Source organism: Ciona robusta, chromosome 3, assembly GCF_009617815.1.
Source record: "Ciona robusta chromosome 3, ASM961781v2".
In the NCBI taxonomy this organism is placed as follows: Eukaryota; Metazoa; Chordata; class Ascidiacea; order Phlebobranchia; family Cionidae; genus Ciona; species Ciona robusta.
Window position 1 is genome coordinate 3,880,051 of NC_143237.1, and position 15,279 is coordinate 3,895,329.

At 36.4% G+C, this 15,279-nt stretch overlaps 3 protein-coding genes across 3 annotated transcripts; all 3 read left to right on the forward strand.

Annotated features, from left to right (window-relative positions):
- Positions 1 to 1,828: 1,828 nt before the first annotated feature.
- On the forward strand, positions 1,829 to 3,643 carry LOC149738280 (uncharacterized). Its single transcript, XM_089874466.1, has 4 exons — positions 1,829 to 2,119; positions 2,177 to 2,272; positions 2,352 to 2,566; positions 2,693 to 3,643. The coding sequence occupies exons 1-4, from the start codon at positions 2,042 to 2,044 to the stop codon at positions 3,303 to 3,305; spliced, it is 1,002 nt and encodes a 333-aa protein (XP_089730592.1). The 5' UTR covers positions 1,829 to 2,041; the 3' UTR covers positions 3,306 to 3,643.
- Positions 3,644 to 6,515: 2,872 nt separating this feature from the next.
- LOC149738281 (putative sodium-coupled neutral amino acid transporter 6) lies at positions 6,516 to 11,660 on the forward strand. Its single transcript, XM_089874455.1, has 12 exons — positions 6,516 to 6,840; positions 7,089 to 7,203; positions 7,804 to 7,967; positions 8,355 to 8,481; positions 8,713 to 8,834; positions 9,066 to 9,207; positions 9,294 to 9,578; positions 9,648 to 9,727; positions 9,790 to 9,890; positions 9,983 to 10,107; positions 10,163 to 10,307; positions 10,664 to 11,660. The coding sequence occupies exons 1-12, from the start codon at positions 6,785 to 6,787 to the stop codon at positions 10,834 to 10,836; spliced, it is 1,635 nt and encodes a 544-aa protein (XP_089730581.1). The 5' UTR covers positions 6,516 to 6,784; the 3' UTR covers positions 10,837 to 11,660.
- Positions 11,661 to 12,983: 1,323 nt separating this feature from the next.
- On the forward strand, positions 12,984 to 15,276 carry LOC149738282 (uncharacterized). Its single transcript, XM_089874467.1, has one exon. It carries the CDS (start codon positions 14,155 to 14,157, stop codon positions 14,962 to 14,964), a length of 810 nt encoding a protein of 269 aa, XP_089730593.1. The 5' UTR covers positions 12,984 to 14,154; the 3' UTR covers positions 14,965 to 15,276.
- Positions 15,277 to 15,279: the final 3 nt, after the last annotated feature.

A 15,279-nucleotide genomic window follows, 5' to 3' on the forward strand; every position in this document is an offset into this window, starting at 1 on the left:
GAAAACGTGTCCCACCTTCCCCCACTTTAAATAGAGTAATTGTGTTGGTCTCTTGAAGTAATTTGTGTGGTGTTAAAAACTATCGTTATCATCTTGACGTGTTTATTCATAGTCAGTTTTACTAAATTTATTGTTTTGTTTACGTTACTACGACATTGTGTCGTTTACTGAATGACTACTGACTTTACCACAAAGAGCTCCCAGTCAGTTTACGAAGTAGTGTAAAATTTATTGCACCATAAACACCATTGTTTGTAAGAGCAGCAAATCGGTCCAATTTACGTCGAACAATAAGACTCATACTGTTACCCCAATATAACAAACGATGTGGACCACCATTCTCAATATATTGAAATGGACCACCATATTCACCAGACCAGCATATAAAAGAAATGGACCGCCATACTAAATATGTTCACTGGAAACAAGTTACTACGTATAAAAACGGATTGACCTTTGATTAAATCGCTGTATTATATCCTTAACTACTTGTCCTTTAATTAGTTTACGGAGAATTCGGGATGGCATGTTTTTGTGACATCAAAAACTTAGCTTTATAACAATTTACAACAAGTTTTGCATGAAAGGTTATAAATACATTGGAAATATGTGGAACATGTTTGTAGCCGTTGTGTCGTTTTTGTTGGCAAGAGCACAGAGCATCGGGTAATAAGGAATATCGACTCGTGAGAAAATAGCGAAAGCAAACATGCGACACTAATTGTTGGCGCCTGTAGATTGTGGGAACGTGCTGCTTAGGAACAAACTGTTTGTTAAGTTTCGTAAGGAAGCTTTAATCGCGAACCAAGCTAATTAAGTCATGGCCCACGTCCGAGCTATCGCGTAATTAACTCACTTTACAGTGTAAGCTGGAAACCATTTAGTTCGCCACAGCATTTTCGCATAGCGCGTGGGAGGGCTGTGAGATGGACGACTAACCATTAAACGTAACAGAAGGTTGTAAAAAATTAATACCGACACCTGCATTTGGTCACTCTCAACGTGGGAACTGATTAATATTGTATGACGATATTTATTCGAATTACCAACGCAATGATGTGAACACACTGTTTTTGAGCTTGTTTATTTTACTTCGCATTGTAAATTAACGTACATATATGGTAATTAAGTTACAAACAATTGCCTAAAGTGAAACATTCGAAACTGGTGTGTAATGTAGGTGCAGAATTTATTTCACCGACTTTTAACCAACTTAAATCACAATCGAGTTTTATATTCTGGAATGCCACAAAGCACGTGAATGACGTAATCCGGTGCTTAGGAAGCCGAGAGGTTGGACAGGGCGACCGCCGACCGCAGCTCCTAATAAGTGCGTTTAAACGGAGCCTGCTGAGCGCTAATAATACGCCAAGTTGGTAAAGGATTAGTCGGCTTTCGGCGACGGAGAAAGGATTGTGACTGAGAGGCGTGAGTGAAATAAAAGAAACAAAATGAGGGAGTAGCGAGGCCGCACGCGCCATCGCGTACGCGCGTGTTTACACTCGACGTGATTGCTGGTGAGGAGCGTGGGAACAGTCGGTAGAGTGAGTTCACACAGCGCCTGTAGAGGTCCCCCCCGCTCAATCATCGCCTTTTTCTACTCTCTCTTAGTTTATTTATTTCGCAGCCGGTCGCGCTAAATTGCTTTGTACCAGGCTGAAACGCAGAAAAAAAGAGCGAAAGTAGAATCGCTGCCGAACCAAAGGCGACTTGCGACGCGCACGCGACTGCGAGTATATAATCCGATGTGTGACTGTGGTATGCCATTTGTGAACGCTGATAGGGCATCGAGCAGTGTATGTCAGGCAGTCTTTATTTTATACAATTTAATTAGAAAATAAACGAGTTTTATCGTTTACAGCATCAAGTTTGGTATAGACGGCTAATTTCTAAATTGATGAATTAGTCAATATTCAAATCTTATTATTTGTTTTTCAGATTTCAAAAGTAAAATTTGACTTTTCACGCTTCGTGAAATATAAATATACTTCTTAGTATTTCGGAATTACTTTTCTGCTGCTTCTTAAACTATAATTCATAAATGAAGACGGTAATGACTCCACAATCTTCGACTGTGCAAATTGTATCTTCAAGTTCGATCATGAAAAATGACCGCAGGGTAAGTTGTTTGATAAATATTCAAAAACTTCATAAATTAAACTCTTTGTTACTCCAGGCATCGAAACCTTTGATGGAAAAACGACGCCGCGAAAGAATAAACAAAAGTCTTAACGAATTAAAGTCAATTCTCCTTCATGCACTCCGTAAAGACGTAAGTAATATTATACCGAATATTGTGTAGATAGCAAACGACAAGGAATTTGAAAATAATCAACGTTCTATTTTTCCAGCAAAGTACCTGTCATTCTAAATTGGAAAAAGCTGATATACTAGAAATGACTGTACGATATCTACGTGGAATTCAACGCCAAAGAATGAATGCTGCTATCACACTCGATCCATCAGTTGTCTCCAAATATAGAAACGGATACGTAGAATGTAAAAATGAAGTATCACACTTCTTGGAAAATTCATCAGAAAATGTTCATCCTGACGTGAAATCCAGGTACGTCGTGCTTGTGATCTTCATACCCATATGTGTTTAATATTTTTTTTATTTAAATATTCAGTAAATAAAAAAATATTAAGAAAACCTAAGTATTCAATATTTATAACATTATTCTTATTGCAGGTTAATAAACCACCTTGGGAACACTTTACCCCACCAGCCTGTCCATCAACTTCCACCACACATGATGTGTTCAAATGCTCGCACTGCTCCTCTACTCACAACCACAGCACCCGTCGCCGCAGGTCCCAACGTTACACCTTTACAAATCCAAATGTCGCCCAACACTCAAATCCAACAAGCTATGGCAGCGGCAGCAGCAGCAATGGCACAAAACCGATCAATTCTCACGCATCATATGAACTACTCAAGTGAAGAGTCTCCTCGACCTTCACCGGATGCAAACATTGCATCAATAAATGAATCTCAAAGAAGAAACAGTTCTTCATCATTTACATCATCCGGGTTCGTGTCTCCCGGCTCACCCCTCTCGCCTTCGACATCCCCGAGCAAAAGCAATGTCCAAGGTAGTTTCATGTTGTTTCCTCAGCATTGCTCACCTGTCTCACCTATGTCCGCGGAGGAGGGAAGACACGAGAGCGCTCCAACATCACCTACCGCTTCCTCATTTTCCCCAACCCCGGAATCTCACCATCCCACAACAAGCCACGTTCGTTCCATCTCGCCATCGGGTAGTGAGATGAGTGATTCTGATCCAGTATGGAGACCATGGTAAAATGGAAATAAAACTTCCAAACGTTTCATCCGTACTATTAAAACCAGCAACTGAACGTGTTGATATTTTTTAACTCGCGCATATATTCGCTAAATAAAGCTTTCTAAAGGCTGCTACATATCTTGCTTTTCATGATGATAGTTTTGACTTCAAATTAATGTTTGACAATTTCGTTTTTAAAAAGATTCGCAAATCGCGATGAATATTTGTTTTTAACGCGGCGCATTTGTATTGTGCCTTTAATGTTTCTTGTTGACGGCGTGATTTTTAACGTCATTTTCAGTTCAATACCTTTATATTGCGATAAAAAATAAAACGGAAAAATTAATTTGTTCAAATTCTTTGTATCCGCACCATTTTTTCTTCTCAGAAAAACAAGTACTTGGTAAAGGTGGTGTAGACTGTAGATTGTATAATGTACAGACAGCTGGGTACAGAATTGTGTTGATATTGTATTTCCTGGTTCAAACGATATAAGTTCATGAGATCTGTTCGACCCCGAGTCATTTCCACAACTCTCAACATGGGCCTAGCAGATTGAACAAAATTAAATCTTATTGTTCTTGATGAGAAAAACGTTCATAGGTTTTAAGTTACTTGTCGTGAAGCGTGCTTCCTTTATATGTGGCTTGAGAACAACGCTGTCCTTCGACCTTTCATCTTCCAAGACCGAGTAAAAATAGTCGAAAAACAATCAAGTGACGGCGGATGTAATGTCCCAACCATATGTCGTTCGATTCGACCAAAACAAGTCTTTATAACTTTTACTATCGTTAACATGTAGTATCGTTAAGCACTGGACAACAAACATGACAGTTGGTGTTAATGAGTTGTGCAACATATACATTGCTTTAGAGTTTAGAAGCACCTAACGTCTTCTGTTTATAATAGAACGCGGTGGGTACAAGCGAAAGTAAACGCAGGCCATCGCCATTGTTTGATTACAATGAAACGATTGGGTGATTCAGACCAACCAATGACGTCATCAGTTTAACTAATACGCATGACGTCACAATTAAGTGTGTGTTAAAACGAAAAAATAAGAAAACTAAGCCTTTTATATATGGAAACGTTTATTATTTTAGCGTTCAAATAAATAATCGATTTGTCAATTTCAAACAAAAATATAAAAGAAAATTATTTAGTCAAGCACTCTGCAACTTACATGTTTAACTCTGTATTACGAAGACCGCCATTTTGCATCATGGTTTCACGAATTCATTGAATTCTCAATTTGGGTTGTTTAGTGTACTAAACCTGGTGATGGGTAATTGGCTAAACATTAATATCAATATCCAACATAACTCTAGCTTTATATACGTCAAACCACAGAATATTATGATTACAATTATGACAACCAAAAATAAAAGAGTTTTTATGAAGAGGGTTACAATAGAATTCATTCCCCTTCTACCGCAGAAGACTGAATTTATTTATTGCAGAGAATGAACTTAAATACCTTTATTAAATTAATTATTAAAGCAAATGAAGTATTATTTAAACTTTACTCTGCCTTTTTGTTTGCGGCAACACAAAATACCACGAGCCAAACACCACAATATTCCACCCTTTTATAAACTTATTGCTGAACATGAAGAGCGGTTTTTCGAGCATTTACTCTGAAGGATTTTTATGGGGCTAATACGTTCTAGGATCTTTTATGAGGCTAACACAACTTAAAGAGTTTATACAACTGTTAATGGGCGATGTTATTTTAAAGATGTTTTGATCTGTTATGATTAAGGAAACGCAGCCATATAGTTGGTGGACGGAAGCGATGGTGTGGAACGTGTGCTTGGCTGAAAAAGCGTGGGAAAGCGATACATGGCGGGTTCACAACAGCGAGACGCATGCCTGGTGTCCTTTATTATCACAACATCTGTCAGCAGACGCCACTGAAGAAACTTCCCTCCGACTTTCCTTCATGCTTATCAGATTTTTTACTTTCTAAGAACGTTATTTAAATATATTACAGGTCTACGGTTTAAGTTTCAATGTTTTAAATATATTTAAACATAATCACTTTTCACATTGCCCTCCAATGGTTTTCTTCCACCTTGTAACGGACGTTCATTGTGTTGCGACGAACACACTTAAGTTAGCCATCGCAACAGCTTTTACAATTCATCTTGCACATGATTTTATAAAGTGTCAGATAAAATATTTTTATTTTAAGTTGCTGTTTAACAGCGGAATCCTAAACAACAACGAACACTTCAACATTAATGTTGTGCGCTCCCTGGCGTTAAGTAGTTTCAATACAACTTCCCACTAAGTGGAGCTAAAGTAACCATCATTGTGAAGTGGTTTGTGCACTTTCCAAAACATAGTCCGATGCGACCGCACAGTGGTTTGTGCACTTGCTTTTAACCCAGTAGTCCTTTATAAGTTATTAAAATTATCAGCCGTTTATTAAACAAACACATTAAAAAACACAGTTTGAATAAACTGTTATTTTTACTCGACCCTATCCCATGGTTAATTGATGGTAGATTTTTACTCAGATATTGAATTTGTATTAGTTAAAGAAAGAAAAACCAACCACAGTTTTATTCTTATGTCAGAGCTGTTGGATTTTAACCGGAACCCGTTGAAATCCACCGGAACGCAGCTCGGAACCTCAATAAATATTTTAGGTTTTCAAGGCGTTCCGGTGGCTGAGCGACACCTTTAACTCCGATTGAAAGTTATTGAATTATTTTGTTATCGGACCTAACTATCATACGTTGTTTTGTTATCGAAACTGACTATCTATACATTACGTATTTTCCTGTCCAGAATTACCGAAGATTGTATACAAGAACGCGTATAAACAAACGACTTCCTGCAAAAGCAAATAAAGCAAATCAAAAGTTTAAACCAACCGAGGCCGTTCCAGTTTAACAGAAAATCGGGTCAATTACTTTTATCAAATGTGCTCTACTCCTATTTTAATTCGTATTAGTGAAGTCCTTGTCAGTGTTACTGGTGAATGAAATTCAGCCAACGTTATTGGTATATGTATCAACTGTTTAGTGTTTTGCATTGTTAAATATTATACAAACTTCAACAACTATAAACAATGTTTGTTTACATTACGCTATATCATTAGCCTAACTTCGCGCTGAAACAATAACAAACACACATCCATTAATTTAGTATTAGTTAAACTCATTAACATTAAAGTGGAGGTCTAATTTCAATTTTTTAGCATTTGATAAAATATGCAGGTTAGGCGAAGCGTAATTTTTTGCAATTCTGTAGCTTGGTGTAAACGCTGACGTGCTTCGCTATGTGATTTCGCAAACTCGGCAGTGCGTCTCACTCCTCTCTTTCACGCAATTTCTTCTCTTTCTTTATTTATTTCTCCCGTTGCAGTTTGTGTTGCGAAACTTTGCTTGTTCTCACTCTGAGTCAGCGTTGCAGGGGTTCGGAGCGTGTTGTGCTGTGCTTGTGGATCCATTCTTATAAAACATTTCAACAACTTTTAAGCTGGAAATATGAGTCGCCTAAACGAGGTAGAAATGCAAGATACGTTTCAAATGGAAACTAACAAGTAAGAAAATTAACTTAACGATTCGTAACACTTATACGTTATTTGGTTAATTTGGAGTCGGATTAGTAATAAAATATACAGTTGTCATATTTAAATATATTGTATGTTCCACTGAAATAAACCCACCGTGAAAATATTGTTCGTTGCTAATATCATTTTGTCTTTTTTTGTAGTATTTAATCGAATGTCTCATTATATTTATTTCGTTCGATATATATATATATATTGTATATATGATACCCTTTCAGTAACTACAACAAATTTCACGATCCATGGGTGAGGTCAGGAATGAAAGGACAACGAGACGAAACTTTCATTGCCGACGATGACAATCATATTTATAAAAGGAATGACTCCACACAGGTAAAATGAAATGGGTTTTAACTGTTACAGTTATCCAAAATACGAATTTGCAATATATGGTTTAAACAATGTTGTGGGGGGGGGGAATGGGACACCTTTTTATTTTATTTTCTCATGCCATTTGGTGGTAAACGAAGAACATTCAAAGAATTATACAACCGTATTCTCAAGAATTCCATTGACCGTTGCTAATTGTTTAAAAAACGATCAGGAGATTCGGTTAATAAGTGCCAAAGGTGTCACATCTTCCCCCACCGGACTATAAATTGAGTTGTTATCGAATACAACCAGATTAATAACTTGGGTTAATGTTAATCGTAGGTAATTCATTTCACACTGCACTCTATGTTCTGCTGAGTACTCAAGGTTTTATTTATCGCCGAGTATTCGTTTCTCGCACAACCTACTGAGTTCAATAAGCTATAACCTTTGTACCCGAGACAAACAAAGCGACAAAATGCACAAACAGCCCCATACACACGCGTTAAAATTAAATGCCTATAACGTTATCTTCTATATTTCGTATGAGCCTGCTTTCATGTATTTCCTATTTACTTTTACTTGTTTATTTCGATTAATACACAGTTTGATTTCTTATAGCCACTGACAGATAGTCAACGAAAGCTTAGCGTCTACCATCATGAACCAGCACAAGGAACCGCTTCATTCGCCATCAGTGTCTTCAACTTAATGAACGCGATCTTGGGTTCGGGTATCTTGGGTCTCGCATACGCAATGGCTCAACTTGGCATTGTTCTCTTCTTGTAAGTTAGTAACTATAAGGGATGGTGCGTTTATTGAGAAAGGCATATAGTAGGGTGGGGGAAGACGGGACACCTTTAGCACATAATATCCAAATATCTTGGTCGTGTTTTAAACGATTAACAACGGTCTGTATGAGTCGCGGGAATATGGTTTTATTCTTTGAATTCTTTGAATGTTCTTTGTTTACTACTTAAGGGGGCAAGAAAATATGAAAGGTGTCCCATCTTTCCCCACCCTATGTTACATATAGTTCTCCTGAAATTAAAGTAAACATTTAATCGTTTCGGTTATTCGGAGGGAGTTTATTGTATTTTCTGGCATATTGTTGGCTGATATGTCTTTCGAGACATTGTTGGCTGATAAGTTATACTAACGAAATATTGCAGCATATGTTCCATCGCGGTTGCTTTCCTTGCCCTGTACGCAATACACTTACTGCTGATCTTGTGTGAACAAACTGGAGTGAAGGCGTATGAAAAACTTGGATTCAAAGCATTTGGACTACCGGGACGGGTACTGCATATATAAGTCACATATCTGTAACGCCAATTATCAGTTAAACTTTGAAACGTTTCACGCAACATTGTGCTGCCAGTATAACGTGAACTAAGGTTTAATTCTGCCATGAACTAAACAACAAACTCATGTAAAAGTTTAACTTTGTAAAAACTTTATGTAATGATCGACTATTGTACCGAGATTGTAAATCAACTTGTAACGTATTTAACAATGTGTTGTTGACAGATAACTGCTGCTGTTTGCATCCTCATGCAAAACATCGGTGCCATGTGCAGTTATTTATTCATTGTCAAATACGAACTCCCCAACGTACTGATGACCTTTATGGGTTTAACTGAAACTGACGGGTAAGCGAAAATATCGATAAGGACTGGATATGATCTGTAATTCAGCGTAACAACGTTTCGGAAGCTTGATAAATATTTTGAAACTGTCCTTGCTTTATGATCTAAATTAGCTTATAGTCTGTAACCTCTGGACTTACATCCATCGCTGATAACAACAAATTCATTTGCAGTATTTTTATTATGGCAGATATTTCACTGTTGCACTTAACAGCAGAGTTGTGTTGATTTCAGGTCTTGGTATTTAAACGGTGATTATTTGGTTGTGTTGGTCACGTTGTGCATGATTATGCCGTTGGCAACTTTCAAAAATATCGGCTTTCTAGGATACACCAGTGGTTTCTCGATATCGTGCATGTTTTTCTTCACTGGAGTGGTAAGTTACGACGCTGTTGTTCGTACGGCATCTGTTTGTTTAATGCCATGTCAATATTTCTACAAGTCAATTATTAATTCTTCTAGGTTATAGCTAAGAAATTTTCTATTCAATGTCCTTTGTTCGACCCGGCAATATTTGAAAACAGCAATTCGAGTGCATCAGCAAACGAGTCTTATCACGCTGTCACTGATGATATACTGGAAAATATTACGTCAGCAACAGAAGTGGTGTTTCGTAACATAACTGAAATGATGGCACCAACAGAAACCGATCTGTTCCAACAATCCTTGGAAAGCCGAGCAGAACGTCTGTATGAAGACTTTGGTCCCCAAGTGTGTATTGCTCAGCCACTAACATTAACCAGCAGAGTAAGTTCGACCTTCTATTAAAATATTTTCTTCTTTACCAACAAAAACATTCACATTTTTTTATTGCAGTGGGCTTATAGTATTCCTACAATGACGTTTTCATTTGTCTGTCATACAGCTGTGTTACCAATATACGCCGAACTGAAAAGGTAACTTTTAATCTTCTTTTTCCCAAAAAGTATTTATAACTTGAATTCATGTATTATTATAGGCCATCACCTGCTCGAATGCAAAAAGTAGCAAACACGTCGATCAGTTTCTGTTTTATCCTTTACTCTTTGGCTTCACTTTTTGGTTATTTGACTTTCTACAGTAAGTAATCTATATGTTTAAAATCGCCTTCAGTAACCTGTGCAACATATCGAATTGCCACGAACATTATTTTCTGACAATTTCGATTTTAGATTGGATGGAAGCTGAGATGTTGCTAATGTACAGTTATGTTAATGCATCCGATGTAATGACTCTGATTGTTCGACTAACGGTGCTAATTGCTGTGGTGTTGACTGTTCCCTTAACACACTTTCCCGTGAGTATAACTGTACCGTTAACAAAGATGTTTTTATTAACCAGTTTTATTACAGGCTCGTAAAGCGCTTACCTTTCTAATATTTCCCAATCGAGATTTTTCATGGTGGATCCACATTGGAATTATGACATTTTTGTTGTCTTTGATCAATCTACTGGTTATATTTGTACCATCTATCAGAGAAGTTTTTGGAATAATTGGTAAGATTATATCATTATGTTAATGGTATTAAAACACCCCTTTCATAAATTTGTCACGTAGTACAAAGTAAACGCATAAATATTGGATGACGAAATGCAAACATTACCTCATACAAAGTCATTGTAAAGTTTAACAACTTTTAATGTGGCAAAAGGATTACCTAATGATTATTAAACAAACATTGCGAAACATTACCCTTTCAAACACTCTGGTTTACAGCCGTAACAATACTTTTGCTGATATGCCATGGGATAAATGTGCGTGCACAACGCTGTTTTTGTCTCATAGTAGAAAAAAAATAGAAAATTGTTTTATCCACACGTTACTTTTAAATTCAATTGCGATGCCTTTGCAGGTGCTACCGCTTCAACGATGCTCGTCTTTATTCTCCCATGTCTCTTCTTCCTTAAGATTGATCCACGGCCCATGAAGTCCGCAAAAAAGATCAGCGCTGCTGTAATGATGGTTGTCGGGCTGTGTTTGATGACGGAAAGCCTTATTGTGATTGTTGTCGGTTACTTTGATTAAGCTGTCTTAGATAATTTCAAGTAGTACAACATTCGTCATTCAAACAATTAACCGCATTGTCACAAAGCGAAATATTAAGTTAACGCGCGAGTATGGCTCTGTCTTCCGCGTATAACGTTAATGATAGAATAACAAATTAAGTGCCTTTATGTCAACAACATTGTTCTTATTTTTGTTTTCTAATAGTTTGCCTATGGTCACATAATGGAATGAACACATTGAAAGATTGTTCAGCCCAACTGGTATAAGTTGAAAACACATCATACCTTATGGTCAATGGGGTTAAGATGGGATACCGTTACACCTGAATCACACATTTCGTGATCGTAGTTTTAACGATGAAAAAAATAGTACGAGAAGAAAGAATTAAAACATGTCCTGTCTTACCCCACTCCGCTATAACTTTAAAAATATTAATTATAAGACATTTATATACATGGTTGTATTATAGATCAGTGTGATAATTTCAAAATAAATACACCTAATTACCGTAAATTTATATCTGTTTAAGAAATGTCTAAAATGAAACTTTTACTTTCGACTGACATATTTTAACTATGTTTACTTCATAAGTATCAACCGGATATGAGGTAAATAATGTTTTAATGGCTTATCTGGTATGAAAAAACGTAAATAGTGTATATCCGACGTATAGTAGCTGAGCCATTAAAAGATTATTTTAAGCTAATAGCTATTTAACATTTTTCTCTTGAAGTTGTCATGTGCAAATTACATATATACAACATATAGAGACAACAGAGTTTGTAAATTCTTGGTAATCACTTTTCCTTTTTTAATGGGAAATAAACAAACAAAACATTGTACTGGTTTTAAATGTAAGAGTAACAGCACGCACTTTAAAAATAAGGAAATAACATCGTTAATTAAACAAGTGTGTAACCGGAATCAACATTATTTTACCGTGTAGACGCTCGTGGCAAAAAGAACAACCGTTCTATTTTCTAATCCAATTCGTTTGGAACAAATAAAATCAACACTCGGCCAAAATTTATTATACGACCCTCCTTGAACACTTGCAGACATGCTGACGTGTACACGTTAAAACTTTAGTTTTCGGTATAAAGTAAGCAGAACCGAGTTGAGTATGTTATTTGAATGAATGAATAAATGTTACTTCTTTTATTTTCGCGTGGCCGGAAAACGACAGTCGTTATAACATGGATGTTCATACACCTCACGCCAGCTTACGAGTTACCGTAAGTACGTGACTTTGTGGGTGAATATTTTTTTTTTCATTTTTATGTGTAGCTGATAATTTGTGCAATCCATTAGTGACCACTGGGTTGGAGCAGTTACCATTAGGTCTCTTGCCTAAGGAAACATACGCCCACAATGGTAGCAACGACGCGCCTTGAACTCCTTACCTCTTGGTTCGAGGTAGGCGTTCTAACCAACTTTGCTACGGCGCTGGATATTATTATTGCTATACTTGACTGTTATAATATTGTTCTATCGTATTTGATAAACAAAAAACGTAAACCATGTTTTAGGCTAATTGTAACATTTATAGTCAAATCATTTTTGCCGGCTTTAAATCAAAAACCTTACTTTCGTGTAAGGTTTGCGGAAGGTTTCCAACAGAGATGCATTAAATGTGGTCAAGTTTGTCATGATATTTGGTCCTACCTTCAATACCACCCGACCCAAATTTAACGGGGCCGCCCCAAATATACCTCGCAGATAAACAAACATTTTAAGGCGTATTTTAACCAGTTTAATTTTACAATCAAGCACGCTTTTTTCGGAGTTATGCATTACGTACTTACGTCTATTGTTTATCAGGATTAAATAAAATGTATCTTCGCTGTTTATGTATTTCCACCTTTCTACAACCCTACTAAAGCAGTTAAAAAAGAAATGGGTTTAAAGACGCTACATACTGTTACAAGCATTGTGTTATCAAGACACATATACTGGTATGCTAGACAGTTTATCAATTTTATGCAAGCAGAAAATATCTTAAGACGAACAAATTGCTCGTTAGTGAAAAGGTTATATATGCACTACGTGCACAACAAATATTAGATAAAGATGTATAGGGGCAAACCTCAGCGAACCGTAAATTTCACAACGCGGCATTAACCGCTTGATTTAATGAAACTATTTTCTTTGCTGACGTGAAACGTTGCGTTGTAAGGATATCTGCGTGTGTGTTGTATTTGTGAGCGGTGTTGCTGTAGTTTTGTTAGGATTCGGGTGGTACGATTTTTCCATATATATATGGTTAACCAAGCATTAGAGTGCACTGTAAAATGTTTAATAAATGTATGAAAGGGATTTTTCTAGACAATAGAGTTTGTTTGATAATATTTTGTAGCTATATTTTTATGATTGGAAGAGTATTGTAAGTTTGCATTTCACGGATTTTTAAACAGCAATCTGGTTTTGTGGTAGATTAGTAATTATATGATTAAAGGTGAATGATTGTGCAGGAGGGACTTGTAAAGAATGGGTAATCAACAGTTTGTTCTTAGCAAACTGCAAACATGATTTTTTAGAATTTAAACGACATTTTCGGCTGCCATTAAACTCGTCTTAGCTATTTTCGTCCACCATCCTCTGTCTCCCCATTCCTATCTACAATCAACAGCGTATACGGCCCCAATTTCTCAAAAATTACATTTTATTGTCAGTGGTCATATGTGGAAGTAAAATTTACATTACCTTACATGTATAAATTATTAAGATTAAGCAAGTTCTTAGGTAATCAACCAGTTGCTCAAGGAGATATGGCGGTGCAAACACTAGCGCTTTCTTATTCGTTTCTCTTTTAGCTTTGATATTAAAATGTTTCTTTAGGTTTTACTGATATGCACTGTATTATTTGTTTCAAAGTCTGGAGGTGATAAAAAAGACGTAAAAACATTCTTTGTCAAGTAATTTGCCTGACTTGCGCAAGGTTAACTATGTACGGTGAATATTAGCGAACTCAAAGAAAAATATTTTGAGACAAAAAAACAATAGCTAAAGGATTACAGAGCGAAAAGCGTTATCGTATTTCAAAATTTTCGTCACTAGAATTCGCCTGCTTAGGGTTGTACTAGCAGGTTTTTCATGTCACAAAACTTATATATATATATGTAAATATGTTACTTATGTATACTATGATTTGGTATAAAATGAGTCCGGGGTTAGGGGTTAGGGTTGTGTTGTGTTAGGTACTTAGCCTGAGCATTTTTGATTTCGGCACCTCGCTATAACGTTTCTCTTGCTAACATTAACAATTTGTTTTTTTGTATAGACCAAGCTACTAGCTCTTAATGACTTTTTCCAATATTCTTTATTTTATAAATCGTAATGCACCAAACAACCTTCTTTGCCAATTCATTTGAAGAAGTGCTTCATAAATTTGACCTATCTAATAACAAATGTCCCTTGTGTGAAGAAAATGAAATTTCCTATAAAACAGATCTAAAGAAGCATTTGAACTATGTACATTTCCGTTACGCAATTTTTCAAAAAGTTGATGGGAAGCAAGGAATTATTTTACCATGCCGGCGAAGCTGCTTTAATCGAATTAGCCTAAAAGAAGTGAAGCGCAGTCATTATCATTGTCCATTTTGTCAACGTTGCTACGGGCGAGGCAATTCATTTAAAGTTCACTTGAAGTCGCAGGAAGGGAGATGCAGCTTGGTGAAAAAGAATGAATCTGAGGGTATGTCAAACCAGGAATTGGAGGTTTGGATTGGCACTGAAGACCAAGACCAACCTGATGACATTTACTTGGCAGATGGCAGTATGTCTGCAGATATGTATAGTGGACATACAGATAGTTCAACCTATTCACCAAATAAAACCATGTCAAAGAGTCCTGTACATCCTTATGATGCAACACCCAGCTACATGGTTCCATCAAAAAGAAAGAGACATTCTGTAAGCAATGAATTTGAAAGTCATACCAATGTATCTATAGCTGAAAGGAAGTTTGATAGCGTCATTGGAACAAACTCAAATGATGCAGACGATTTATTTTTTGCGTCAATTGCTGCAGAAGTTAAGACATTACCTAAAAAGACAAAATCTGATTTAAAGCTAAAAATACTGTCACTTGTAAATGATTCTGTTCAATCTCTTGAAAATAATTTTGAAATTGGAATATCTAGTTAACATGGCATGCGTGATTGCGTGTTTACTTGTGTGGTATTAATGTTATGTTGTGGTTGCATATAAATTCGTTATGTATGTCACTGTCCGTGGTTCTTAATCTTGGTGCAACAAACCAAAATAATAACAACAAAAGTAAAGATTTGGTAAACCAACTACATTTAACAAAACTTTATGTAAGCTTACTTACAACACATTAAACTATTGGTCTTCGTATCTGTATTTAAAAAAACTTCATCATCCATCCAATATTGGCCTGCTAAATGTGAGCAGTAAACCTTTCCGAATTTTATTGTTTTCTTTTTCAATACTTAGGTT